Source organism: Harpia harpyja, chromosome 3 (genome assembly GCF_026419915.1).
Source record: "Harpia harpyja isolate bHarHar1 chromosome 3, bHarHar1 primary haplotype, whole genome shotgun sequence".
Lineage (NCBI taxonomy): Eukaryota > Metazoa > Chordata > Aves > Accipitriformes > Accipitridae > Harpia > Harpia harpyja.
Window position 1 is genome coordinate 49,585,889 of NC_068942.1, and position 27,345 is coordinate 49,613,233.

The following is a 27,345-nucleotide window of genomic DNA, read 5'->3' on the forward strand; positions in this document are numbered from 1 at the left end:
AACTGCCCCCTCCCCCCCCCCGCTCTTCTTTTATCACAGCCTGTCGCCTTTCACGGACTCTCTGAACAGCTCGTGGAAGAGTTCCTCGCAAGGGCCGCCTGGCGCTGCTGGGGCTACCGAGGCCGGCCCCCGGGGCGGCCCTTGACGGCGACCGCCACACCGCGGCCCAGACCCACCTCACCGCCGCCGGCGCCGGGCCTGGGGACAGCCGGGGGGGCGGGCCGGGGAGAGGCCGCCACCGCCGCTCCGCGCCCGCCGGCGGCAGTGGCAGGGAAGGCGCGGCAGGTGGCGCGGCCGCCGCCCCTGCTCTGCCCGCGGCCGCTCTAGCGCTCCTCGCCCCGGAAGCCGTCCCCTCTCCGCTGCACCGTACCCGGAGGTTAATGCCGCTGGGCCTGGCCCGGGCGGAGAGAGGCGCGGCGCGGCCCGGCCCGTGGCAGCGCCTTGGGCCGGCGTCACCATGGCGGCGCCGGCGTCCTCGGCCCCGCCGAAGAAGATCGTGGCGCCTACCGTGTCGCAGATCAACGCGGAGTACGTGACCCAGGTAGGGCCGGCGGGGGAGCGGCCCGCGGGGGTCTTCGGGCCGCCTCTGCCGCCGCCGGAGCCCGGTGCGGGCAAGGCCGTTCCGGCAGCGATGGCGCCTCGGCGTTTAAGGAGGCTTTGCAGGGCGTGGGTGCTAGGGAACGGGTCTTGTTTTGTGGTAAGGGAAGAGAGGTTTAACGCCTGTGTCGCGTACGGAAGGGCGTGTATCCCCAGCGTTTCCAGACCGGAGAGATGTACAAGAGCAGCACCACAAAATAAATCAGCCTTGTTATAATAGGTGAAGAGTTGCCGGTAGTTTCTTGCAGCTGAACGTTTTAAGGGCTTTTATACAAGCGTTCGGGTTTTTGTGCTGAAATGCTGCTTTCCTTCCTCTTCTACAGCATAAAGAAGGTTGAATAAAGTTGGTTGGGAAGCTCTTGCCACCACAGCTCAGGACTTTTGGTGAAGTGATGGCTACAGCAAATAGCCTTAAAACGTTAGAACTTTTATATATAGCCTCTAGTTCCTTGTGAAATTCCTTAATGGGAGCATAGTCATTTGCAATCTGGGGTTTGCAGTCCCTGAAAGGTCATGGTGTATTTTTGAGGGATTTGCTAGAAGTAACTTAAGAAAAAAAAAATTGTTTATTATGTAGCAGTCTGTGGAGCTGAAATTTTTACAGAGAATCGCACCTCTGTTGGAAAAGGTTTAGGCATTAAACCTTAAATGGTTGAAAAGCATCGCTGTTGGAAGACATAATTTTGTTACCTGTAGTCACCATAAGCTGAAATTAAGCACGATACTAGTGAAATAAAGTTTTGGGATGGGATGTGTTACAGAGTTATTGTATCACTACAACTGAAAAGGTATACATTTAACCTTTTTTTTTTTTTTATTATTTTTCCCCCATACAGTTAGCAAACAAGTACTGGGCTCCACATGTGAAGAAAAAATTGTCTTTTGAGTCAAAGGTAAATACCTCTACGGGAATTGTGTTGGGGTGTAAAAGAATGAGGATCAACCTTTTTCTGATGTGCCCACTTCCAGTAGTGCTTATTTTGTATAAGGGTACAGGAGACTGCTTGGAAGATCAACAGTTGCTTAACACACTATAATTTGTTATGTATTTGTAGTTTATAAATGCAGGCACTGCTATGAAGGTGTGCTGTAGCAGTGCAGTTCTTTTGTATGCTATTTGTTCACTTTATTTTGGCCAAGAACTTATGAGAGTAAAAGAATTTTGAGCATCTCCTTTGAGGTTAAAAGACATTTGAGGAGGGGCTACTCTTAAAAATCAAAAAAAGATGAAGGATGCAGGTATTACTGAACTCTGTACTTCTTTCTAAAAGCTTTTTCAGAGAGTTTTGATCAGACAACTTTAGTGCTGTTCTGGTGGAGATGTGTATTTTGAATGTTTAAAATTCGTCACGATGTGTTTGATTTTGTGTTGTTTTTTTGTAGCACGGGGTTCTTATGTGTTAGATCTCTTTCCCTTGTCAGTATTTGGCTAAATCTCCCTTTCCAGCCTCAGTTTACTCACTTTCTTTGTAGTATTTGTGTTAGTATTTGTCTGTGATTGTTAGAACTAGGATGTACATAAGCATCTGAATTGTATCTCTGTGTCACGTGATGTCAAAGTGTGCCTATTGCAACAGATAGTGCAGATTCTTTTAATTCCTGTTGGAAAAACAAGGTAAAAGTGTCTGGATTCGGTTAAATGTCAGTTAAAAGAAACAGTGACAACAGATGATTGAGTTGATGCAGACTTGACTCTTGAAGACTGTTCTTTAAATTCAACAGTAAGCCAAAGATTAACAATAAAAAAGTTCGCATATCTGTTTGACTTTTATACGAAAAATCTTGGTGAGATGTAGGTTATTCTTCAAAATAACTTGAATGAAGGTCCTATCAATTCTCTATCATTGTGTGCTTTCCCCTAAGTTGATTCACTTTCATTGTGAGAATGTGTGTCTATGAAGCTTTCGGACTGTTCAGAGCTGAGGCATAATTGTTACTACATTTTTAATCAAATGGCAGTAAGAGAGTAACTAACTCAGAGTAACTTTGAGTGCATAAGATGTCTTAATGCATTTTTAATCACTTTATGAAGTGTATAAAATTCTTAAACCATTTTTTGGAAATATTCTTTCCCATAGGTTATTGAAGATGTATATATAAAAGAAATTGTCAGGTCAAAGTAAGTACACTAGTCACTTTCACTTACAGACAAGCATTCCAGCATTATCTGTATTGAAGTAGTTTCTAATGTTTCATAGAATATTTTAAAATGCATTTACATGTTGAAAGCAGGTGAAAATGACTGGAGAGCATTTGAGTCATTTAATCATTGTGGCATTTCAAAGTCTGAATGTGGCAAAAAGAAAGTTCATGAGTTCATAATCCTTAAATGTGATGGTTGGACATAATATTGTTTGGCTCCTTGATCTGGCATTTTCTTGTGTTTTATGTTGTTTTTGTTGTGATGGTTATAGAAGCCTGGTCTCTGCTTTTGTCACTAAGGTATGTAAAGAAAAAAAAATTGGTTGAGGAGTGTGCTGCTACTAGCTTTTTGCTCTTTTCCCTAATTATTGTTACCAGGTTTATAAAGGGCAAGTCTCATTTCAGTGAATCGTAATGTTAGATGGGGGAGACAAAGAATTCAAGATAAACTGCATTCTACAGCTGTGTCTACAGAAAAGAGTTGTAACCTTAGCTGTTTGGAGTTTTTCAGGGGACGTTTGAGCTCTGGAGAGAATTCCCTTTATGATTCCTTTATGAAAGTAATCTAAGAATTGCCATACAGGATCAGAGTAAACTTCCATTTCCAGTCACTAAGAAGAGATACCGTTATGAACTGATTAAATACATAGTTGTAGTTTTCCAGAAGACACTCTCGGCTTCTAGCAGTTTTTGTCTTCAAGGCTATTGGAAGCGGTGTCTTCATATTTAAAAGGTCTAGATGGACTTTTTTTTTTTAATGTGAATTTGATTGCTTAATGAACCTGCATGAACTTTAGCTTCCACAGTGTTAGAGCAGTTGCTTCTGCATTCAAGTGGTTGCTCTGGCATGGAAATGAGAAGGCAGAAGTAATTTCTAGGTGTTTCTACAGGTTTCGTTATATAATAAAATAAGGGAAAATGCAGCCATTTTCCATGCAGCTAAGATGTGTATGGGAGGCTTTCTTTCCTGTGTTAATTGATTACTTCTTCCTTTTTAGGTTTGCTATTAGAAAGATAATGCTTCTTGAATTCAGGTAAGCTAATTGGAGTGAAATTTTAGATTATTTTTTTGTAGGAACCCGTAAAGATGAGAAGCAAATGCAAGACAGTACGTCAGTTTGAAGGCAGTGTACTCATTTGTTCCTACTTACTAAAGCTTTGAATTGTGTACCTAGGAAAATTAAGTGAGGAGAGCTTAATTTAAGGAGGAAATAATTTCATAAGCATAAGTAACATATCAGAGTATCTTGGTTTATGATTCTGAATTTCTAGTGTAAGTGAAGCACCAAAGAAGAGTGTATGAATGAAATAGGTGAAAAACTTGAGTCTCTAATTTGGAATGTGTCATTAAGCCTTAAATCAGAACTCACCAAAGTCAGAGGAAGTTTTTGGATTAAGTCTCTTACCGTGAGGTTAAAAATGAATTGTGCTGCAGCAGCATCACTAACATTTTCTTCATTTGAAAAGAAATGGAAATCTGTCCAGAAGATTGTTACAGCTACTTCAGACTTTCCTGGAAGAATTCATGAAGCATGTCTAAAATTATGTAAAATAAGTATTTGCAATTATTTACATATTTAAAAGCACAATATTTAGTGTTCTGTTTGGCTCTGTTTATCTCTGAAATCTTATGAGCAGACAGAATGAGATGGTTTTTGGTTGAGAGAGATTCTTCATTTCAGAAGGCTGAAATACTTAAGTAGTACCACTAACTAGGAAAAGTAGGAGAAACTTCCCTCTGTTCCCTGCTTCTTTATTAGAAAAGGTGGAAGAGAACATATAAGCTATGGTTTGCGGTTTGATGCTAACAAACAGCATGCTGGTAGCATGACTTCTGGAATTCGTATGCCAGCAACCATGGAGTTACAAGTTTTTTTATTCTTTCTGTGAACATTCTTAATGTTACCAACCTGTAATGTAACTTTAATACTTTCTGGTCTATAGCCCCATCTACTGCCATTTGTCCTGTAAGTCATTTTCTCTTCTTACCCCCATTCCCCCAAACTGTCCGTCAAGCTCTCTTGTCTTCACACACATGAGGTTTTCCTGTCTGTCATTCTTGCTCACATATGTTTATTGTCACTTGGGGGCATAATAGTATTTACTAAAATGTATTGAAGTTTATTGGAATTCCTGGGTGAAATGTTGTATGGAGTTCAGCGGAGTTTTGGGGGGGTTTCCCCCTCCTGTTGGTAGATCCAAGCTCTTGGGAAGCAGTATGTATTTCATCTTGTATATGTCTGTGACATTGTCTCAGCTCCATCTGAAGCTACGCATTCTGGCTGAGCTTCCAGAAAGTGTAAATCCCTGTCTGAACATTACTGAGCCTTTTGCTCCTGGTTACATACAAGTTCTCACTGTGTTTTTTCACCACCATCTCTGGTACTTGTCTTATCTGAAACTATTGAAGTAGCTTACTGTAATACATCAGAAAAGTAAGCTGTTCAAAAAAGTAAATAGGTAAAACTGAGTTGGCTCATGAGGGGGCAAATGGATATTAGAGCAGGCCTTGAGATGAAGGAATGGATGAGCAGCTTGTTTAGGAAGAAACAAGACTTTCCACTTTCTGTTGGCAGTTGTTAAAGTAGCAAAAAGTACAAGTGCACTGAGAATGATGGATTTAGGGATTGCCTCCTCGGGAGTAATTCCTGCATAGCTTCAAGAGGAAGTTAAAGGAGGGAGACAGTTGTTTGTCTAATTTTAAGAGTCTCTTTTGAGACATGTGCCATATTAATAAAGAAGAAATTTTTAATTTATTAAAAATAAATTTATTAAAAAATTTTATTGCCTTTACATGATTAGAAGCATAAAATCTCTCTAGATGATTCATAATTTTTTACGAGAAAGGTTATTTAATAATACAAATACTGTTTTACGGTAGTTGTCTTTTGCATCTTATGCTAGGAAATGCTGCATGTGACATTCTTTAGACAAGTGAAGTTTTTGCTTTTTTTGTTCTTCTTTTGGAAAATCAACATGAATTCATGTTATGTCTTTCTATTGAGCTGTGGCTACTTGTTACACTTGAAAACCCTCTGGTGAATGTCTTCCTGGTAAGAAACTCATCTGTCTCTTGTAGCAGTTACCAAGTCTAACAAGTTTTGCTGCAGTGACCTAGATGACAGGTAACGTCAGGAACTACTCTCAAACTATAAAGATGGCTTTAAGCAGAAGGAAGAAAAAACCCCTGTGGATAACTGCTCTTTTAAATGAGTGACAGGTTGCGTGGGTGGCAGCAACTAATGAAATATTCTTTGTCTCTTCACAGCCAGTACCTTGAAAATTACCTGTGGATGAATTATTCTCCAGAGGTGTCCAGTAAGGCATATTTAATGTCAATCTGCTGTATGGTGAATGAGAAGTTCAGAGAGAATGTCCCTGCGTGGGAGGTAACCAATTTCAATTACAACTAGAATTGACTTTGATCCGCAAGTTGCAGCTTTTGCAGTGTGATCACTTATACTGACAGAAGGTAGCAAAGCTTGTAGTGTTAAAAGTAAATAGTACCTCAGCTGGAATGTCTCGTGATGTTTTAAAGTGTGTGTTCTTTTTGGAATGACAATGGACAGATGGACAGATGAAAAATGGCAATGGACAGATGAAAAATCACCTGATTGTTTTGGTGCGTGAGTCCTTTGTTCTGCTGTGTGATGCCTTTACATCATCATCATCATTTGTGTTTTTGGCACTTGACAAAAGTCAGGCATTTGCAGAGAAGTTCTTGCTCTGATATTGAAAGGAAAAAGGATTTCTATATCTGTGGATATAAGAAGGCACCACTGGAAGTCTAACATATTATCCAATAGTGTCTTGCTTAAAACCTGTGAATATGGTTTTGTAGCTTTCTTGCATGGGATTTTATACTAAGATAATCTCTTATTCTGCTTTTGTGTGTACTGGTTTTTGTAGTAATAGGTTTAGAAATGATTTAGTGTTTCTGCAAACAGTCCAGTTCTCACAGGCCATCTCAACAACATCAGCCTAGTAAGAAATTCTATGCAAGCTTTATTTCAGAAACACACTTACTCCGATAGTAGTGCCATTACTTCAGTGCTGGCAAAGCACAAAGGATTAATAACTTGCTCATATGATGTCTGCGTCTTTTTTTTTTTGTTCTGGCATACGTACTAGATGCAAAATGACAGGTGCATGTTACTTTCCAGGCAGCTTAGTTAAATTTGTTATTTGGTACATGGCTGCCCTTGTAAAGAAACGGTTTTATCTTGATGATTATTTGGTTTATCTTTTTCCTGCTGAGGTAGCTGAGTGAGAGTTCCACAACTGTAATTAATCTCTGGTGGTTTTTACCTGCTCACTTCTTGCAGATCACTAAACAGCTGCCATAGTTTTGGCCAAAATCTACCATTTCTCTTCTAACCTGTGTCATTTTACAGTAATTCTCTGCAATCACCAGTTGATCATTCCCACAACACAATCCACTCTACTTGTGCTTCTTGTTCAGTTTGTCCTATGCATCATCTCTGTTAGACTACGCAGAAGGCAGTAGTCCCATGACGAGCATGCCCATAGTGTGAGGATCCCTGGTCAGGAGGATATCATTAGTCTGTTTTGCTTGTGCTGCCTGGTCTGAATAAATGAAAAAGAGAAAAACTAATCCTCCCTTTTATAGATTTAAATGGATTTAGAGAACTTAAGCTATGTTACATGAATGAAGATTGAAATGATTTGTATCAACCTGACTCAAAATCAACTTCCTCTTCTATTCCTAGACATTCAAAAAAAAGCCAGAACACTTTCCCTTCTTTTTCAAATGCATACTGGAAGCATCGCTGGTTGAAAATGACAGTGAATACTCTCTGCATGAACAGACAGTCCTGCTGCTTTTCCTTGATCACTGCTTCAATAGTTTGGTATGTTAAAAGTAACTGTAATACTTCCAGTGTGTTTATGCTGTTCTGTGTTAATAGCAGTTTAGTTTGAGCAATTTCTTCTTATGAGACAAATGAAGCAAAACTCCCATTTAAGGAAGAAGGCCGTACCGAAGGGCTTTTACCCCTCTTTTTGACTCTTGCTTTCTCTCTCTTGTCACGTTTGCTTTTCTCTGACACAAGGTCGTAGAAGAGACTTGAAATTGGAGGATTGGCACTTAGTGCAATTTAAAGGCATGTATTCAGACTTATGTTTAAAATGGTGCTTAAAAAAATAGGTATTTATATTTGAAAAGGTGCTTTACACTTAAAAGCAGGTTACTTACTACTGTACTCTTTGTAGTTTGGCTGTGAAATTGCACAAAATTATTTCCATTAACTATTGAGAAAGACAGTAATTTTTTTCACTTTTGAAACCAGGTTTAGATAATATTTCTATCTGCACTTCTCCCAAGATAGTTTTAAGAAAGCATTGGACCAAGTTGTGTTCTCAATCTATAGTAAAAATACAGTTATAGATCCTAAGTAGCAAGTGTGGAGAATAATTTACAGTTATCTGTTATATGAAACAGTACTCTATTACCTCTCTTGCTACTGGGCTTTTTCTTTACTTACATTGCACACAGGATATATCAGTCAAAATCAGGGTCTGCCCAAGTAAACAACAAAATCAAGTTTCACAGACAAAACAATTTAGAAAGTGTATTTGGAATTAGAAATGATTATGGGAGCCAGTAATCATCCTGAACCTTACATGTATAGTTTATTGAGGTAGTACTTTTCTGTAGTGGCCAAGGTACAATGGATCTTCATTTTAAAGGAGGGTTTGATAGTGACTGTATGGAATCCTGTTTGCAGAGCATGTTTCTCATATAACATGATATGGAAGCGAGTTAAAAAGTGCTTGTAAAAGCATACTGCTATTAGAAGCTGCCCTTCTTTGCGAAATGCAGAACAGGATAGTCACAGTAGTGTTTTAAGTAAGGAGCCCTGACGTGTGAAGTTTCAGAATGCTGAGAATGGAGTATTTGTCTATGAAGACATATTTAAGATGTTAATGGAAGTTTTTCAGTAGTTTAAGAAAGAAAACTTTGTGGATCCAGATCACAGGCAGAATTGGAGAGAGAACATTTGAAACAACAGTTGAAGTTACATGAATTATAGAGAAAATCAGTTATTTCAGGTAATGGGAAGAGTGTAGATGAAGTGGGAGAAACTTGATAAATGAAGGGCTTCAGGAGAGAAAGAATAGAGTAAAAAAAACTAGAGAAAGCACAGTAAGAAAGCTCAGTTCAAGAACAAGAAATGACTGAAGAAGGAACATTGGTTCTCATCAGCTTCTATGCTAAAAATACTTACATGGGTGGGGCCCCTGCTGAAGTATTAAGAACTGACAGAATCTGTTAAAAGAACCTTTTAAGTGTTACTGGGTAGGGCTGTTGCGCAGTTTCCTGTTATGAAATTGTGAGGTCTAATACAACAACATATGTATTTTTCTCAGATGGTAATGTACATTGATGTATTTTGTTACACAGGCATGTTGGAAGACATAAGAATTTTAAAAAAACATTTTCTGTCTGTAACTTTCTAACAGGAAGTGGATTTGATCAGAGGTCAGGTGCAGCAGCTCATTTCCTTACCAATGTGGATGGCTCTACAACCTGTAAGCATAACACTGTAAACTGGCAAAGCAATCTTCTAAGCATTATCCAAGTCTGTAAAGTGAATTTTTATTGAATACTGTTATGGAAGTCTAGTATTTAAAGCTGCCTGCATTCCTATGGAATTAGATTTTTGTGTGCTTGGTAAAATTCTCTTTCTTGTTTGTTGCTGATTTCCCTGTAATTGTAATTATTAATTATATAATTTTTCATAAAATTAAGCTTTGTTGCTTATAGCTCCTTCAAGCTATAATTTGTAGACAACACCATGAGATCACAGGGACTAGGGAATGGAGTTGACATTAGGACGAGAGGAAATGGCCTCAAGTTGTGGCAGGGGAGATTTAGGCTGGATATTAGGAAAAATTTCTTTACTGAAAGGGTTGTCAGGTATTGGAACAGGCTGCCCAGGGAAGTGGTTGAGACACCATCCCTGGAGGTATTCAAAAAGCATGTAGACAAGGCACTTCAGGACATGGTTTAGTGGGCATGGTTGATGGTTGAACTCGATGATCTTGAAGGTCTTTTCCAACCTAAATGATTGATTCTATGATCTAGCCGTGTCTAGACTCTCTCTAGCAGTATTACATTCTCGTTATACAGTGATACTTATTGAGATTAGTCCGAGACAGCTATTTATTTCAGTTTTCTATATATCTTTTCTTTTTTAATAAGAAGACTGGATTGTATTTTTATCTCTTGTGGAAAAAAGGATTCTTGGTGACTGAATAACATTTTAACATTTCAGAAACGACTGGAACAAGAGCTGAAAAAGACACCAAAACTAAGAAAATTCTGGAATCTAATTAAGAAAAATGATGAGAAAATGGATGAGGAGACAAGAATGCGGTATGTTTACAGAAACTTTTTCCTGTTAAATCCAAAGCCCTTAATGCATTCATCGTGTTTCAGCTAAAATAAATTGTTTCAATAAAAAAATGTGTTTTTAAAAAAAAAAACTGTGAAGATGGCAAATAAGGATTGATCATATATGGTCTCCTGGAAACTATTTTGTTTTCCAGCAGTCTTTATGCAAAATACTGTTATAGAACTTAATATTTTATTTGATCAGTGAATTTGTGATACCAAATCTTAGAGCTGTAGGGTGAAAGCCATAAGAGAATATTGATGTAGTTACTCGTATTTTTTCATGACCTTTAACAAACGTTTAGCTCTTAAGCAAATAGCTTAGGCAAGTATTTGAATAAATTTGTGTCTTTCTTGCCAGTTAAATGTTCCAATACTTTTGTGTTGCAATGTGGTAAGGTGTGGGTGGTGACATACTTCTCCTCTTTGACTCAGTAGAAGCATGAGTTGTTAATCAGTTCTGTGCCTAAAAATGTAGATTCTGCTAATCTGTCTGCCTAAGTGCAGAGAGAAAAGTTATCATCTAAATAGTTTAGGTATGTTTCAAAGCAACCTGCTACCATTATATAAATTTTAAAGCAGCTAACTTCGTATTAGTAAAAGATATGATGTACTTCCAGTCTGCCTTTAAGGAATATTAATGCTTTTGTCATATGTCTGATTGTAGAGCATATCGGGAGAGAAGATTTCTTTCACAGCTCATTCAGAAATTCATTTCTGTGCTAAAATCAATACCTGTCTCAGGTAACTGTGGTTCTTACGTTACTTTGTTATCTGGTAATCTGTTTTAAATTCTTTTCTGTTCCTGAAGCAACTGCTCCTTAGGATACCAACTTGAGGTTGGAGACCTTATCTGAATGGGGTTTTAGTGAAATATGTGCCTGTCTGCATGGGTCTCGTGTCAAAATTAGTATTCAGATCTGTATATGCTTTAAAAATGAAATAGCAGAAAGCTACTTTAAGCCTCTTCTCCTTCTGTTCAGTATGGACTTAATAAAAAAAAATATTTCTGGGTACTGATATTCTTTATTGTGTGCTTACAGCCTTCTTACAGCATTAAAGCATTTCATACATACTTAGGTCCCTTGTTAAACAGGTGGTATAAATGCATATCATAAGGCTCTGTTCTGTCAGTACTGTTGATTTACGGTAAGAACAAAAGCCTAAGTGAAGTGAAATTCTGTAAGATTTGACTGCTCTTGATTTATAAGTCATTGTGACAAGCAAAATTATATGCTTGCCTGATTTAGAAAGGAAAAGTGTTTGTACAGGAAGGTGTTAGCCTTTTGACAAAAAAGGCTTATTATGCTCTAAGCACAGCACAATTTGGGTGAAATCGCTTCCTGGAGTTCTGCTTTTGCTCTTAAACTCTTAGCAAACTTCAGCTCTTAACTGATCTGGAAGGGGAAATTTTGTGTATCGTGGCTTCCTCAGAAAGGATACCTATTCCCTCTGTTTTCCCAATTATGCAAGACCTGTTTTAGGAACGTTTACATTAACTGTTCATTGGAGGCTTTAGGAAATAGGTATTCATTAAAGCAGACTTAGTGTTGTGTTTTGACATGATTCTAAAGGCTCCTTAGTAGTCACCACTGAGTACCTTTGAATATTGTCAAGGCCTTTTGCACACACCTTGACTGCAGCTTTTAAATAGGTATTTTTGAGTACACAGTGTTAAAAGTTCTGAAGAAGCTTAGCGGGCCATTGGTATCTTGTGGAAGTGTGCATTTTTGTATGTTGTGTTCGTTGGGTTTTTTTCAGAGTGAATAAAAACACTCCTGAAACTCTGGTTCCATTACTTTCTTATATCCAAAAATTTTCTGGTTTGCAATGAAAGAAATGACTGTTTCAGAAAGAGAAGAATGTGCTAGTGTCCTGGTTTCAGCTGGGATAGTTAATTGTCTTCCTAGTAGCTGGTAAGGTGCTATGTTTTGAGTTCAGTATGCAAAGAATGTTGATAACACTGATGTTTTCAGTTGTTGCTAAGTAGTGTTTAGTCTAAAGTCAAGGATTTTTCAGCTTCTCAAGCCCAGCCAGCGAGAAAGCTGGAGGGGCACAAGAAGTTGGCACAGGACACAGCCAGGGCAGCTGACCCAAACTGGCCAATGGGGTATTCCATACCATGTGACATCATGTCTAGTATATAAACTGGGGGGAGTGGGGGCGAGGGGATCGCCGCGAGGGGACTAACTGGGCATCGATGGGCGGGTGGTGAGCAATTGCACTGTGCATCATTTGTACATTCCAATCCTTTTATTATTGCTGTTGTCATTTTATTAGTGTTATCATTATCATTATTAGTTTCTTCTTTTCTGTTTTATTAAACCGTTCTTATCTCAACCCACGAGTTTTACTTCTTTTCCCGATTTTCTCCGCCATCCCACTGGGTGGGGGGGGAGTGAGTGAGCGGCTGCGTGGCGCTTAGTTGCTGGCTGGGGTTAAACCACGACAGCTAGTTAGCTTTTAACAAGAGTAAAAAATTAATACTGGTATATTAGTAGCGTTTATTACATTTTTAAAGAATAGTTCAAATACAAATATATTGTGGTGTGGATCAATTGCAAAAAAATTTTTTTTCTATCTAGGTCCTATTTCTATGGACAAAGTTCATTATTGTGAGAGATTCATTGAACTCATGCTAGATCTTGAGGTAAGTTATTGTTTCAGCCTGTTTCCAGGTGTACTGTTAGAGGTTTTAAATGTGTAAAGTCATTATTACAGCCTTGTTCCAATTAGCAGGTGGTTATGTCACAGTTGTGTATATGGTTGCTTAATAGTGGTTTTCCATCTGTAAATAGGAGGTTGTAGCAGTGCATCCACATTTGGAACTGACTAGTAATGTTTATAAACCAGATGAACTGTTAGAGAAAGCTAGGATCCTAAATTGCTTAGTGAAGAAAACTTTGTTAATTGGAACAGTGGTAATAATCCTGGCAATTGATGAAAATGTGTGACGCTTTAATCTGCTAGGAATAACCCAGAAGTGTTCTTCTCAGTGCATAATAGGTCACTTGAAATATCTTTTGTGTTGTAGGGTATAATCCCAGAAAGCATCAGCAGTTCTGAAATGCAAACTATTTCTATTTGACTAGAATTCATTATTTAGAAGTAACAGTTCTGGTGATCTAGGTTTGTTACAGAATAATAGGCGGCCAAGTGAGAAAGTGGGACAATTTTAAGCTTCACAGTACCAAAATAAAAATTAAAAGATTAATTTACAATTTCTCACATGAGTAGCAATTTATTTAAAATAACTTTAGATTTAGAAGACATTCTGAAATAAGACAGGGTTTTCTGAAAAAGTAAGCACAGGGAACTTTAAAATGGCTTGATCTTGAACTCATACAGGCTAACCGTCCTCTGCTGAATCACTTAAGTAGCCTGTGCTTGTAGTTGCAATAGAGTGAATTCTTTAAATTAGAGCTTGTTGTCTTATGGGTATAAGGTACTCTCATAAGAGAAAATATGAAGTTAAACTTAAGTCTGGCTGTTAGCCAAAATGCTTGGAGGCGGTACATTTAATGTTGGTTCTTGCTGGGTATTACAGGAAGGTTAGAATTCAGGTGGTTTATGAAGCCTGTTTAAGTGACTGGAACAAGCAAATGAGAAATTAGCTGTAAATCCAAGTCTTTTTGCCTCAGTAGCATGTACTGTGTTAATGGGCTCTTTTACTTATGTCAAGGCCTTTTTCAGAATATCACTGTTTCATATTACAGTATATAGACTGCCATCAAAACTTGGTGATTTGATAATTTGAAAGGAATGACTCCATGGAAAGTTCTTATTCTGAGTTTGGTTTTTGTAATTATTGTGCAGGGCGATTAACATTTTGTACTACAGATTCTTTTACTTTCTTCGTCTTAGTTCTAAACACCATGTTGATGCTTTTTGGCTTTCTAAATTCAGTCTGTAGATTCCACTGAGAACAACTCATTTTTCTCTTGAATTGTTGAGGTGTACTACTATACGCTGTTGAACAGTTGCCACATAGAGCAGCTTAAGCTATTTACATTGAGAAGAAATTATCTCTGTTTTGTTTACAAAAAGCTTTTGTAGGTTTTTAATGAGGATTTGAAAAATTCTTAGATCTAATTTGAGTATCTTACAAAGATTAGAAGATACCATATTTAGAAGAAACACAGTTTGCAGCCTTGAGAAAGACAATCTTAAAATTAATGAAATTAGTATAGAAAGCAAACATTGAAAACAATGTTGCAGCAGTTTGACATACCTTTTGTAGCACGCAGTCATTATGTAGACACTTAGTAGTAGAACAATTGCTTTATTTAATTTACTTTTATTACTGGCAAAATGCAATCTCACTAACGGCAAGTTTTTGCTGTGCTCCCAGTCATATAAAAGGCTGTGTTCATAGCAGCCTACCTGCATAAAACCAGTGTCTTGGCATACGTAAATGCTGCTTTAATATGAGAACCTCTGTTAGAGTATTAGATATGTAAATAACTGTCCAGCAATCTATCTTGATATGCCTTTTTGAAATGGAAAATTACGAGAAACCGGGATTTCTTACATTTTGAAGAATTGCTTGTATTAACATGAGGTTGTTTACCACAGGCTTTGCTTCCCACACGGCGCTGGTTTAATACAGTGTTGGATGACTCCCATCTTGTTGTTCACTGTTACCTCTCCAGTCTTGCTAAAAGAGAGAAGGAGGGTCATCTCTTCTGCCAGGTGAGATACAAAGTTGTTGAAAATAATTTTTTCATTCTGATGCAGCTCTGAATACTGCAATTGTTTTGTTTTATATTTGTTAAGACAGGTTTTTCTGATGGATGCAAACTACGTTTATTTAAATCCTTCAGACAGTAGTTCTTTTTTACCTGTATTTATGTGTGTGACTGCTCTTACATTTCTGGCTCTGTTTGTGAACAGTTCTTAAAGGTACAACCTGGAAAACAGTGCAGCTACTGGCATGCTTTACCCCACGTATAGCAAAAGTTGACACCAATGCATTCTGCTGTGCTTCGTTTTGACCTCAGACTGTTTTACAGTGCAGTTGTTTTTCACTACTGTCCCTCAGTTTACTCAGTCATAGACAGTATATTGTTTTTTATGGCAGGACCTGAAGATCTGTCCCCTTACCTGCACCTCAGCTGCTTTTCCTGCTGCTTGCTGTCCCTCATCTCTGGCATTTGTTCAGTTTCTCTGAGGGTCAGTATTGATGGAACACAAAGCCAGCAGCACATCTGAATAATTTTCTTCTTCTGAGTTAAATAATATCATTGAAAGGTAGGATGAATTCCAGAGCTGTCATCAGAGAGGGCGGGGGGAGCAAGACCTCTCCCTTTTGGTAGCAGCAAGCCCTAAGTTTAGTTCAGTGTTGCAGTGAACCTCTGGCTGGATTACCTTAGTGCAGTTAGTTTCAGTTTCAAGTCCTAGTGTGTAAAAGAAATGGCATTGGTTGTGGGCTGTGCTGTAATTTCTGTGGGTTGTAGATGAGATACCTAAACAAAATTATTTTGTGCCCCAGCCAAGTATAAAATTTAGATACCACTCCTTAGTCCATTTCTTCAAGAACTTTGAGGAGCTCTTGTTTGTGCATGGTGCCCAGATTTGTCCTCTTAAATTGTGGTTTTGTTTGTGGTAGGGTGTCTCCTATTGTTAATCCACTAATTTATATGGATGATGTCTCAGCTTTTAGATATGCTTAAATTCTACACTGGCTTTGAAATCAATGATCAGACTGGAAATGCTTTGACGGAGAATGAGATGACAACAATTCACTATGACAGAATTACTTCTCTACAGGTAGGCAGATGGCAAAGTGCTTATGGGAGGGAAAGGATTTGGTTTTGTTGGTTTAGTCTAATTTGTATCTGCAATAGGCATTAAGTTATTTCCCAGAGTAAACCCCTTATTTCTCCTGTTGAGTTACAGGAATAGTTTTAACTTGACTTTCTATACCATATCGAAGGCACTTAACGCTTCAATGTTATGTATGTGACTATGACTAAATAATACGCTCTAGCAAAACACCACCACTTTTGATTTGATATTGTTGAGATGAACTGCTCCCATTAAATCTATTCAGAGGGGAGAATCAAGTGCTATAGGAGCTTAACTTATGATTATGCAGTAGGTGGCACCATTTCTTCAAGAGCAGCACACACATATGGTAGCAATAGTGCATAAGAGACAAAATAAAAATTCACATCACTTGTAGTCATATAAAGATAGTTACACTTTTCAGAATTTTTCCCATTGGTTTTAATAAAAAAATTCAGGGAAGCATGGTTAAATTAAACTTGTTCCTTGCTTTTTTTTAGTTGTCTGCAAGGCTACATGTCTTCCCCCTTATGTTTTATTTTAATGACAGAACAAATGCTGATAGGAGGGTGTATAAAAAAGATATTGTATCAGAAGCACAGGAGTAAGAAATAGGTGGTGCTAACTAAGAAAAACAGAGATTTCATCTTGTTTTTATTTCTATCCTTGTAGAGTCCACAGGGTGCTACGTGTTATGAATCAGAAGCTATGCTTTTTTTATAACTATTTAGATTGTTATTAAATTGTTTCATTAATATGCGTACATTCAGTTTTGGGGTATGGGTCTTTTGTAGAGAGCAGCATTTGCACATTTCCCGGAGTTATATGACTTTGCACTCTCAAATGTAGCTGCAGTAGATACTCGTGATTCACTGGTGAAGTTATTTGGACCCCTTAAGTAAGTTATCAAAATGCAATTTAACGTGAAATTGAAATGCTTTGTTCTCAGTATGTTTCAATGTAACAAATTTCTAGCCTTTTTTCTTTCTGACTTCTCATGTGCCTTCTCATGTGACTTCTCAGGTCTTTCTGACTTGTCATGGTGCCTTTACACCTGCTGAAATAGGGAGACAGGAGAGTTGTGTCCACTAGTGGTGAAGTACTAGAACTCCAGTATAAGAAAAATATCTTTATTTTCCTTTTTTCTAATGAATGTGAGAAAGTACTAATTTTCTGGAAAATAGCTAGCTGCTGAAAGTAATTGTAGCAGTAATTAACTTAACCTCTAACTTTTTTAATTTAGCTTTTTTAAGTCTTGTGTACAAAAACTACTACAGAAATCATAAAAGTATACCACTGTATTAACTCTACTGTATTGTAAATGCTGCGATTAAAAGGATAGCAGTCTGTATTTTGACAAAGGCAGATGTGCTCCGTTGTTTGATTTGGTTTTCAGGTACATGTCTTGAAACCATAAAAAAATATTCACACCTTGCTCTGTTTATTGCAGATGACTGGTTCAGCTTACACCTGTGGCTGAACACCCTTCACTCATGGAAGTGCTCTAGAGCACTTCATAACAACTGCAAACCCAAATATTTAAGTATCTCAAACTTCCCTTAAAATACTGATCTGTAATTGTTGGTCTCTGATGAAATTCATAGTTAGAATTTTTTTTTTTTATTTTTTTAAAAGCTACAGTGAGTGGTAAGTGCTCTCTCCGGTTCCAGTAAGTGACACAAGCTCCTTTCTGTTTTTCCTTCCACTGTGCAGCTCAAATGTTCTTCACCAGGTGGCGTCATACCTCTGCCTACTGCCACCCCTTCCGGAAGGGGAAGACTCGAGCTACGAGAAGGAATTTCTGCTGGAGTTGCTGGTAAAAACATGATTAACATTGCTTGTGGTTTTCCTTGTGCAAACTCAAGACATAGCTACATCTAGCAACTACACTGTAGTAAAGGACCTTTTGCAGAACCACCTGTGAACCACAGCAGTGTTATAGCAGTAAATGGCATACTGAGATGGGGTTTAAAACCATATCAATTAAGTATTTGAAAATGTTTACTTATAAATGTAGTTTTCCTGAGAAACTAGTACATGTGTGCTTGGTGTAATTGTAAAGGTCAATAAGCAGAGTCTCAGCAACAGTTTTGAGTTCTTCTGGAAAAGTTGTTGCTCTTTATGTAGTAACCTGTTTGTCCCCTTTAAAAACAAAAAAATCTGCTAAAGTAGATCTAGATATTCAGTACCTGTTTGGTTCCTCAAGCCCATTTGAAATACCCTTTGATGCACATAATGGGTTTTTGGGATATTCAGTGTATAACAATATTACTGTAGGCTTCTAATCTGATATCAGTGTTAGAACGGCATAGCTGCTTTTTAGAATCTTTTTCATAGGCTTATTTTGTGGTTGTTCATGTCTTTAAAAATCATTCACATAATTTCCTAAGGTTTAGGTGGTAGTAATACAATGCTTATGGATGCCATGGAGAGAGATTTGTTCAGATGACATATGGTAGTATTGGATGGATTTTTTTTTTTTCTCCCAAAGAGGGAGTTAAGACTATCTGTTGCTGAACGAGCAGTGTTAGTTAGCTATTGACCGTATGTTTAATGCAAAGCAAAATAAATTTTATTTGAAGTTGATTCTTTGCTAAGCCTTGACTGAAAATATTCAGTTGTGTTGTGCCATTTTTGGTCTGCTGAGTAGCCAAATGATTGTTTGACTCTGGTAATATGACCAATAGTTGGACTATGTGTTTGTTCACCTTTTGATGTCACTGTGTGCATTTAGTTATATTTAATTAAAACAAAACAAAACTTATTAAAAGAGAGAAAATGGCAAGGGACCACCAGCAGTCTTGTGGATTAATGTGTATGTTTCACAAATAGCTTTATTGTCCCTTTTTTGACTTATGGAAGTTTAAAATGCATCCTTTCTTTAGGTTTCCCGTCATGAGCGACGAATATCTCAAATTCAACAACTCAACCAGATGCCTCTTTATCCCACAGAGAAGATTATTTGGGATGAAAATATTGTACCAACTGAATATTATTCTGGAGAAGGTATGATTAGTAGTTTAGTAAATACTGAACACAACAGTGAATGCTGGAAAAAAAAGCAGTTCTGATATCTATGTTCATTCTGTCCTTGGAACTTATATGCAGTATTTTGGCATCTTCCAGTATCTTAGAGTAAGGTCAGCTTTTTTTGAGTTGTGAATCAGGAACTCTGAGATAAAATTGTTAGTAAATTTACAGTGGATTTAAAGAAAAATCCAAAGGCCTGTGTTTACACAAAGACATTGATTTGCTTATAATCTGGGTAACAGATGTGCTTTACCACCAGCTGTGACACAGGTGTGACACTTACTGTAAGGTGAAACAGGTTGTAAACATACAGCAGAAAAGCTGTTGTCTGTGCTTTGCTCTCAAGTATGTTCAAGAAAGCCTTTTTAAAAAGAAAAAAATAAGGATGGTGATGGGAGGAAACTTAACACTTAATTATCTTACTCTTATTTCAAGGTAGAAGTGTACATAGTCACTGAAAGGTAATGTATGCACTCTAAATTCAGAACCTAGTGTTCTTGCTTGACGTGCTCATTATCAAGGAAGCAAACTGCAGGTATTGCAAACAAGGAATGATGTAATTTGAAGCTTTGCAATAATCAGCACATGTATTTTAGTCTAGCTACTTTAAAAAAAACTTTTAATGTGGATCATGACAATTTTCATTAGGAATGTGAAAATTTTAATTTGGAACATGGAATTTCCAAATAGCAACATATATCTTCAAAGACTAGTATAAAGTATGTTTCTGGTTTGAGCAGTGAGTATTCCATAGCCTCCTCCATGTAGTTTTGATTCAGAGGGGCTTTTCTGTAGGTATAAGTCTCAAGTTCAGCTGCTTAGCCTAGATTAGTTTTTTTGGATAAATTCTCTGTGAACAAGTACTAATGAGAAGAAAGAGATTTTTTTAAATTTGACCCCTTTAGATAGGTGGGGTTATAGGCAACAAAGGATCTTTTTCCAAACAGATATGATACAAATGCCATCTAGAGATCTGCCCAAAAAGAGATAAAGTACTTATGTTCAGTATGATGCAAGTAGTTAAAAGCTGATTCAGATTCTTCTGAATAATAGGTCTCCTGATGGGATTTATCCTTTAAAAAAAACCCTAACAACAAAACAACAAAAACCAGACCCCCACCCCCCCAAAAAAACCCCACCCAAAACCCAAAAGAAAAAACAAAACCAGAACAAAAAAACCCACCAAAACAGGGTCCTTGCTGTAATTTCTAGGAAATCGATATATAAACCAAGATTTTTTTTTTATTTTATTTTTTATTTTAGTGAACAACAAATAGGTTGTTCTAATGGTCTAGAACATTCAGGTTCTTAAATACAAGTCAAGGTAGCTTTACTGTCATTCAGACCATATTGGAAGGCTGACTTTGCAGTACTTAACTTGTTCATGCACTGTGTGTTTATTTCGTGTTTTATTAGCCAAATATATTAATCACAGTATATGTATTATTGCGGGGGGGGGGGGGGGGGGAGAAAAAGCAGCTTATCACACCTGTGTTTGTGCTGTTTTGTGACTTTTTCATAATGCATTGAAGAAATTTTATTAATGGTGAAATGTAATTTTGGTAAGTAACAGCAGTTGCTAGTAGAAACATTTCCTCCTTCTGTGGTGAACTCTTTTGCTATTATTATTGGTGTATTGACAGCACTGTTGTGAAGCATTTCTGTTGCTGTCAGACTGTTACAAGTATTTTTCTATTTTGCTTCTCTTAGTTTCAGTTTACACTTTCTCTTTTTAATCTCCAAGTATTCTCCAGCCCTGATTTCAAACAAGACAGTTTGTTTTCGTGGTCTTGGTTTTTTTGTGTTCTTAAAGTAGCTAAATTCTTTTGGTCTAAAATTTAAATAAGAGTAATAATTTAGCCCAAGAAAGGTAGGAGTACTGTTTCTATTTTCTTTTAAAAAATGAAGGAAGAAGAATATATGTCTGATAAATGCTGTGCAACCTTAAAGAGGTATTGCTTCAGGCCCTGCCCCTTATGCATATAACTAGCTTTACAGGACAGGGTTTGTTACTTGGTCTTGGCAAATGTGTTAAGGTATTTTATCACCATGAGGCTTTCCAGAATAGAAATTACTGTGTTCTACAGCCCTTCTTCACTGCCATTGTATCTCAGTGCATGTGAAAGCCAATATGTAGTACATATACCAGTGAAAGGTTTCAAGGATAATACTGCAAGTTACAAAAGCCTGATGCTTTCACAGATCTTAAGCATAGGTGTCAAACTGGAACATTAGTCCAGTAATGTTAAATGACTACCATATAAGAATTTTTATTACAGAAAATTTACATCTAAGACTACCCTAAAGCTATGCAAGCTTTAGGACCTGTCTAGGAGTTTTAATACTCCTTGTTTAGTTAGATCTAATCTTCCCATGGTTTTCATTCTCATTTGGAAAAAAAAAATCTATAATCAGAACAGAAAATTTCCTCAAAAGTTGTGTATTAAAATTTGATTTCTTGGCTTAAAACTTTTTTCTACAGTAATGGTTTTCATGGCTTCTAATAAACGTAAAGGATCGGAATTAGGGAATTGTTGGATAATGCATGGGTTTTATTAGTTAACGAGCCTTTTTCATCATTACTTAATGCTGGTTTAATTGTTGCATTCCCAAAGTACCATTACTTTGCCCTGCATTTGATTTTGTAAAAATCAATTTTGTTGTAGTCTGAATATGGGGAAGGATTCAGTCTTTAAATAGTTCACTGTATTACTGCCAGAAGGATGAAAATTCCTTTAATTTTGTGCAGGTTCTTTTAGAGAAAACCTGAAAAATGTGTGCTTTTTAGCAGTGTATATTTATAAAAGGAGTATTTCTTAGAATCTCCCAGGATAACAACTATGGCAGTTATAGAATAACGTGTGTATGTATTTATGAATTTGTAGAACCAATATATTAATTCACTTTTGTTTATCCATCAAATACCTCTTTCCTTCCACCCTTACCCCCTTAGGCTGTCTTGCACTTCCCAAATTGAATCTACAGTTTCTGACTCTTCATGACTACCTGCTGAGGAACTTCAATCTTTTCCGCTTAGAGTCTACCTACGAGATTAGACAAGACATTGAAGATAGTGTCAGTAGGATGAAACCATGGTAATATTTATTAACTGATGCAAACCAGTCAGTTCAATTTCAATTGTAATCAAAGTGCATTCAAGAATGAATAACTGATATTGTGTGTATACTAAATACATAGTAACAAATGCATTTTAAATTATTATCTAGATAGTATGTTTTATACTAACTTCTTCCATAAGGTGTTGCCATCCTGTGGGATGATTTTGTAAGGGTCTGTTGATACGCATCCCTGAAGATGTGTTAAGACAGTATGCTGGATGCTAACCACCAACCTTTGTTGTGTTAAGATGGGCGAGTTAGTTTTCCAAAAATACTAAGCCTTGGCTGAGATTATAAAATCTGGAAACTTAACACCAATTCTTCTGGTTTATGTGAGGTGTTACTGAGTACTCTTAAATTTGCTATCTACTGCATTTTGATCCTCTTTAGATTTCAAGGGATCATTTGGTGTGATGTCTCTCATACTCAGTAGTTGCTTTTTTGTTATCTTCCCTTTTTCTTCTCTCTCTGTGAGGTGTTTGTCGTTTGTGGTTTGTTTTTTTTTTTTTTTAATGCTAGCATAAGTTGCCTTTGTTTCTTGAAATATAAGTCAGTTCATGTTATGCTTCAGTTCTAAAAAGCAGGATCATGTGAATGTTCTTCAGTAGCATGAAAAATTAAGACTTCTGCTTTTGTCTGAGAGCTGACTGTGAAGTAAATTGTTTCACAGTTTAAAAAAAGAACTGAATCTGTTATCAGATAATGACTAACAAAACTTTGGTGTTTTGGGGTTTTTTTTGTTGTTTTTTTTTTTAGGTTATCGGAATATGGAGGTGTGGTCTTTGGTGGATGGGCTAGGATGGCACAACCCATTGTCTCTTTCACAGTGGTGGAGGTGGCAAAACCCAATATTGGTGAAAACTGGCCCATGCGAGTACGAGCAGATGTTACAATTAATTTGAATGTCCGAGATAACATCAAAGATGAATGGGAAGGTACTTAGGTTCTTTGAAATAAGGGGCTCAAAATAGGTGCTCATCAAAATACACTTTGATGTAATCTTTTTTGTAAGAAAGTTTGTTTGTTTTTAATGTGGTACAGATTTGCCAATCTTAATACACTGTTTAAAAGTCAGTTACTCAAACTCCAAGTCTAAGAAGTTTATACTTTCCTAAAGTGAAGACTGAAGTTATTAAAGTATTTATACATCCATTGGGGACAGAATGTTTACTATTTCAGGCTGATGTAATTCAGTTTGCTAACTGTAAAATTTTTCCCTTTACAGGGAATGTAGAAAAGTAACTTAGCATTTTAAATTAATATGCATGCTAATAGAATCATAGAATCATTTTGGTTGGAAAAGACCTTCAAGATCATCGAGTCCAACCATTAACCATGCCCCCTAAACCATGCCCTGGAGTACCCTGTCCACTCGCTTTTTGAATACCTCCAGGGATAATGTCATATTGGAAAATTAGTGGGGAACGGGCTATCTGTCTCATATACAAATGGAGAGGACAGATTTGATTTAATTCAAACAAGTGCATTTTAGTATTTTTCAGTATATTTGAATGTTGTTAGGAAGTGCTGACTGTACCGAATACAGTTTCTTGTAAGTATCCACAGGCGACACTACTTTTGCTTGGGGAGTTGAACTTTAGTTGACCGTGTTGGCAAGTGGCACAGAAGCATGTACTTGTACTTGGATTATCAGTAAATGTCACTCCCTTCTCTTTTGTTAGAGAAACCTGTTAAATGTGCTGGAGCTGCATAGTGTGATTACAGGTCACGTAGCACAAATGCTAAAGCTGGAGTGTCTGATAAATAAACAGATACAAGTTTGAGAATGTAGATTTCTATTAAAGTAGTAAAGCTAGGAGGATGGCAGCAGACTTTGCTATACTGTAGGTAGCTATATAGTGGTGCATCTAGCTTTTGAACACCCTCTGTGATTTCAAAAGCAGTAATGCTTTAACTTAATCAAAACTGAGGTGAAGAATTCATGAATCATTGTCTAACATACAGAGTCTTGATGAAACTGCTTTAGGTTGGATAATATCTGGTGCATAATGAAAAATCACTTGTGTGAAAAATACAGCATGTGTTTACTAAATTTTGAAGGTGTCTTACATCTGTGAGAATCTGTAGGTGTACTGGAGAAAAGGATTAGTGTTCAAAATTACATTAGTGAATTGGAAAAACTGCATTTTAAAAGTAGGATGTAGTTCAACAAGGTTGAATATTAAGATGCTAAACTTAAGCAAGAGCAAGTCACTGCATGAATGCATGTTGGGGGAATAACTTGTTAGGCAGTAGCTCTGCAGAATGAAAAGAGTTTGGGGTCACCATTGCTCAAAAGTGAATGTGACTCCACAGCAACACATTACTGCTGAGGGGAAAATTAAAATGCTCAATCAAGTCATATCAGGATTTATGAACTGGAATGTAGCATGGAAAACAAGTAACTTGTTTAAGTGACCTTTTACCCTGATGTTGTGCTCAGTTCTAGGCACTGCACTTAAATTGTTGTAAAAAAAAATGTGAAGGTTAGTCCAGAAGAAAGCAATGAGAATAAGAGATTAATGACACACTATTTTTGAGATAGGACTGAAAAATATATAGGTTGTGTAACCTAAGTAAGATTATTGGGAGAAGAATAATCTTGAAATAAAAAAGTTTGTTGTCTTGAAAAAAAGCAGACAATTTCTCCTTGTTATATCTTAAGTCCTAACAGATATTAGTATGCAGGAATAGTTGAAAAGATTACAACATCCTATGGTTCTGTATCCTCTAAGTTAAAGGCATGTTTTGAAACAGAACACATTATTCCCTAAATGGGTGGGGTTTTATTTACAAGAAATTTTTGTGTATTCTATTGTATATATATTAAGGAACGGATAAGGAAAATGGCATTCAATCAAATCACTGAATGTTCCTTTTTGGAATCAGGTCTGCGTAAACATGATGTCTGCTTTTTGATTACGGTACGTCCCACGCAACCTTATGGCACCAAGTTTGACCGACGACGACCTTTTGTTGAGCAAACTGGCCTGGTATATGTCAGAGGCTGTGAAATCCAGGGCATGTTGGATGAGAAAGGACGTGTTATTGAAGAAGGTATGATATACCAAAACTTGTCTGAAAGTTTGGGGTTTTTTTCTCTTTTTGTTGTTGTTGTTCTTAACAGCCTAATCATTGACTTGCTTCTCTTTTAAGCAATGCTTATTGAATTCATTACCTACTTGAAAAAACAAACCAGTTCCATAAGCAGCCTGAGAAAGGTTAACTAGTTTCCTCTGGTAAAATCTGATGTAATTAGATTAATTAAATAAATCCAGTACACTTTGGTTTTAGGAATAAAATAGCTTATATTCAAAAACTCTATTAGAAATGGGATGAAAACATGAAATAAGAATGTTTGTAACACCATGCAGAAATTAGTTTCATCATATGAATTTGTCTAAATTTCATTTCAGGAACAATTATGGATCACTTATTTGAATGATAATCTGCTTTTAGCACTCCTTCAAATTCTAATCTTACTGTTTCATTATGGGCAGGACCTGAACCCAAACCACGGCTTAAAGGGGATTGCCGAACATACAGAGTATTTCTGGACCCAAACCAGTATCAGCAAGACATGACCAATACAATCCAAAATGGAGCAGAAGATGTTTATGAGACATTTAATATAATAATGAGAAGAAAACCAAAAGAAAACAATTTCAAGGTAAAGTACTTGCTCATTGACTCTTAGGATAAGAGTTCGTTGGAATATGCCAGCAGTACTGAGACATGGTCATTTTAGATGCATGTAGTTAGGCTTCTTAAGTCGTGTTGGATCACTTCAGGAAGTTAGAGCATGTCAGCTGGTGATAACTTCCCCCTGCAGGTAAGTGTTGAAGTAACTGAAAATCAGAACACTCTTACTTCACTTGAGTATATAATAAAACAATAGTTTATAATTTCAGTCTTTTAACAGGTAGCCTACTGATTAGCTGTATTTTCCCTTTTGGGTTGAGGGAGTATGTGGAATGTTTGTGTTACCTGATGTAATAGTGGACTGTAGGAAAAGGGAGGAGTAACTAGTCAAAAGGTGAAAACCAGAGAAACCTGTTAGCTTTTGGGAGCATCACTGTATCAGTTTCTTACTGGGCTTTAGAGGATCAGACGGGATTTTTTTAGCACTGATACATTCGGTAGTCCTTACAGAGATTGTATGCTAACTGGAGCTTTGTAGATTGAATGGTGCTTTTTTTCCTGCCCTAACAGTTTTCACACAGTTGCAGTGCATGATTCTTTAGCATTTTACTTCCTTGGGTATTCGTTGTCAGGAGAGCCTTCAAGTAATTTGGTCAGAGTTCAAAATAAACCTGTTGCTAATGCTTTATGATACTGTATATTGCCTATAAGTAATATCAAAATTATGCACACAACATTAATTCAGTTTTGCAAATAAATTCAACAAATGCTGTTTTTCAGGAAGCTTATCAATACCTTAGCTTTCCTTACCCTCTATTAAAGCAAGAAGAGGAAAGTTTTCCAGGAAAGTTGAAATGTGTATATGAGTTTCTAGAATTGTGAATTGACATAAATTTAACTTTGACCAAGTGGTCTTTGTTGCCCTTAGTAAACTTTTTTGATCAGGTGGCATAATTACAGAATCATAGAATCATTTAGGTTGCAAGGCAACTCTGGAGATCTAGTCCAAGCCCCCTGCTCAAGCAGGGTCACCTGCAGCAGGCTGTCCAGGACCATGTCTAGTTGGGTTTTTAATATCTCCAAGAATTAAGAATCCAAAACTTCTCTGGGCAGCCTCTTCTGGTGCTGAATTGTCCTCACAGTAAAAAAAGTGTTTTCTTGTGTTCAGATAGAATTTAATGTCTGTTAATTTGTGCCCATTGTCTCCTGTCCTGTCACTGGACACTACTGAGAAGAGTCTGGCTCCTTCATCTTCATTTCCTCCTATCAGGTATTAATCACATTGATACGATACCCCGAGCTGTCTCTTTTCCAGGCTGAACAGTCTCAGCTCTCTTGACCTCTTCTTATGTGAAAGATGCTCCAGTCCCCTAATCATCATTGTGGCCCTTGCACTGGACTTGCTCCAATAACTCCATGTCTTTTTTTTTTATTGAGGACCCTAGAACTGCACACAGTGCTCCAGATTCAGGGTTAGTATGCAATTCAGAGGAACCTGGAGAAGCTTGAGAAGTGGGCCCATGTGAACCTCATGAGGTTCAACAAGGCTAAGTGCAAGGTCCTGCACCTGGGACAGGGCAACCCCCAGTATCAATACAGGCTGGGGGTAAA

At 37.3% G+C, this 27,345-nt stretch overlaps 1 protein-coding gene across 1 annotated transcript in view; it reads left to right on the forward strand.

The window, feature by feature from the left end:
• The first annotated feature begins 389 nt into the window (after positions 1-389).
• Positions 390-27,345, forward strand: part of AQR (aquarius intron-binding spliceosomal factor) — a 61,856-nt gene continuing 34,900 nt past the window's right edge. Inside the window, exons 1-19 of the mRNA XM_052782510.1 lie at positions 390-541; positions 1,434-1,490; positions 2,676-2,716; positions 3,738-3,773; positions 6,008-6,128; positions 7,470-7,610; positions 9,223-9,291; positions 10,038-10,138; positions 10,824-10,900; positions 12,742-12,806; positions 14,732-14,848; positions 15,812-15,925; positions 16,738-16,841; positions 17,657-17,759; positions 18,829-18,949; positions 21,927-22,068; positions 22,849-23,027; positions 24,982-25,149; positions 25,593-25,762. Coding sequence (XP_052638470.1) covers positions 458-541; positions 1,434-1,490; positions 2,676-2,716; positions 3,738-3,773; positions 6,008-6,128; positions 7,470-7,610; positions 9,223-9,291; positions 10,038-10,138; positions 10,824-10,900; positions 12,742-12,806; positions 14,732-14,848; positions 15,812-15,925; positions 16,738-16,841; positions 17,657-17,759; positions 18,829-18,949; positions 21,927-22,068; positions 22,849-23,027; positions 24,982-25,149; positions 25,593-25,762 — 2,010 coding nt within the window. The 5' untranslated portion in view covers positions 390-457. The remainder of the gene's footprint in view (positions 542-1,433; positions 1,491-2,675; positions 2,717-3,737; positions 3,774-6,007; positions 6,129-7,469; positions 7,611-9,222; positions 9,292-10,037; positions 10,139-10,823; positions 10,901-12,741; positions 12,807-14,731; positions 14,849-15,811; positions 15,926-16,737; positions 16,842-17,656; positions 17,760-18,828; positions 18,950-21,926; positions 22,069-22,848; positions 23,028-24,981; positions 25,150-25,592; positions 25,763-27,345) is intronic.